Source organism: Terrapene carolina, unplaced genomic scaffold (genome assembly GCF_002925995.2).
Source record: "Terrapene carolina triunguis isolate 2854851 unplaced genomic scaffold, T_m_triunguis-2.0 Scaffold113, whole genome shotgun sequence".
Taxonomy (NCBI): Eukaryota; Metazoa; Chordata; order Testudines; family Emydidae; genus Terrapene; species Terrapene triunguis.
The window spans coordinates 1,866,556-1,868,145 of record NW_020664464.1 but is presented as its reverse complement, the minus strand read 5'-3'; the positions used below and the strand labels follow the sequence as shown (position 1 = coordinate 1,868,145).

The 1,590-nt window shown below is 41.0% G+C and overlaps 1 protein-coding gene across 1 annotated transcript in view; it reads left to right on the top strand.

Moving 5' to 3' along the window:
- MPDZ (multiple PDZ domain crumbs cell polarity complex component) overlaps window positions 1-1,590 on the top strand; it is a 129,412-nt gene that overhangs the window by 67,352 nt on the left and 60,470 nt on the right. The window contains exon 21 of the mRNA XM_024211058.3: window positions 418-544. Coding sequence (XP_024066826.1) covers window positions 418-544 — 127 coding nt within the window. The remainder of the gene's footprint in view (window positions 1-417; window positions 545-1,590) is intronic.

Sequence of the window (1,590 nt, the reverse complement as noted above, 5' to 3'; positions counted from 1 at the left end):
GTTGGCTAGTTTTTGGCTTGTTGCTTGTTATTGCTTGTTGCTTCTTTTTTTTTTTTTATCGGTTCTTGGCAAGCAGGGGCAAAGGGCAAGCAGGGGCAAGGGGGGGGGAGAGAGTCAGGGGTGCACAGTGGGTCCACCACAGTCCCAGACTGCACTCTGGGGGGGATCTAGTCACATAGAGTGTTGGAGTTCTTAGGGATTGTCTTGTTTTGGCCTTGTTTTGAAATGGGATTCGCTTGATTTTTGGCTTATTGTGAAAGTCGGGGTGCTTATTTACCGCATGAAAGTTGGCAACTGTGGTTGTTATTCTTAAAGCTTGGCTTTTTGTCAAATATTTGTGATTTTTACATCCTATGAAGTTCAGTCATATTTTGAACTTGCTGTTTTGAATTGAAATGTTGTTTTTCTTTGTATTAGGATCCAGTGTATTTAATGGACAAGAGCTACCTGACATCTACTACTGAGGGAAGTTCCACAATCCAAAATACACCCGAAAACATGCATGAGAAGACTATCACTATTGCAAAAGGCAATTCAAGTCTAGGTAGAGTATCTGATCATTGGTCTGATTGCTCTTTCTCGGCTAATATTTCCCTATCTGTATGGTCTGTTGTCTTCACAGTTTTCAGCCTACTCCAGTTACTGCTAAAGATCTTCACTGTAGTATGGTAGGTGTACACTTCCCTTTATACTCTGTCCTCAGTTCATTGTGAGTTGTGAAAGCTGACGTTACCTCATCAGTCAGTCAAACTCCAATAATAAAATAAAAATCAACAATCAAAAAAAGTGAGGTGCTTGATAGTCCAACCAAATATATTTCCTTCTAATAAATAAAAAAATGGAGGAACTTCTACAATGAAATGTTTTGTCAAAAAATCTAATACTTTTAATATTTTTTTCTTAGTTACCATCATTTATAGTAACTGATTTAGATGGAATAAAATAAAGCTAAGGTCATGACTGAAACGTGAGGAAAATGAGACTAAGCAGTTTGTATAATCGCCTATCAGGGTTGAGGCATTCTGCACTGGAGCATGAAAAGGACTTTGGTTAAAGGACTCTGGGCCAGATTTTCAAGGGTATTTAGGCACCTAAGCATAGAGATACGTATCTAGTGGGATTTTCAACAGGGCCTAAGCAGGTTGAGCACCTAACTGCTATTGATTTCATGTGACTTCTGTTTTCATCTTTAGGTGCCTAAATATGTTGGGAAAAGTGGCCTTTTGTCTCTTTAATGGATAATACTTTGAGTTCAAAGACTCAATAATTGTTAGGTGGTATTCCAGACTTTATGGTCTTATGTTTATCTGGGATGTGTAACTTCCTGGGCCTAAGGACTGCACCCACAGTATGACAAGGCAGTATGGAGTGCTCAGGCCCCGTTGTCAAGTTGAAACACTTTGGGCTAGCTGTACGCTGCCCCTCAGAGGCCCTGCAGTGGGAAATGGACAGTAATCGCTCCCTTCTCCATTTGGTATGTCCTGTATAAGGGCCATCTCAGCCCTGGCACCTGGCTATGCAGGGACTACAACCAACATGGCCATTCCCTGGAAACAACTCAGCAGAAAAGAGGTGGAACTACATCCCCCT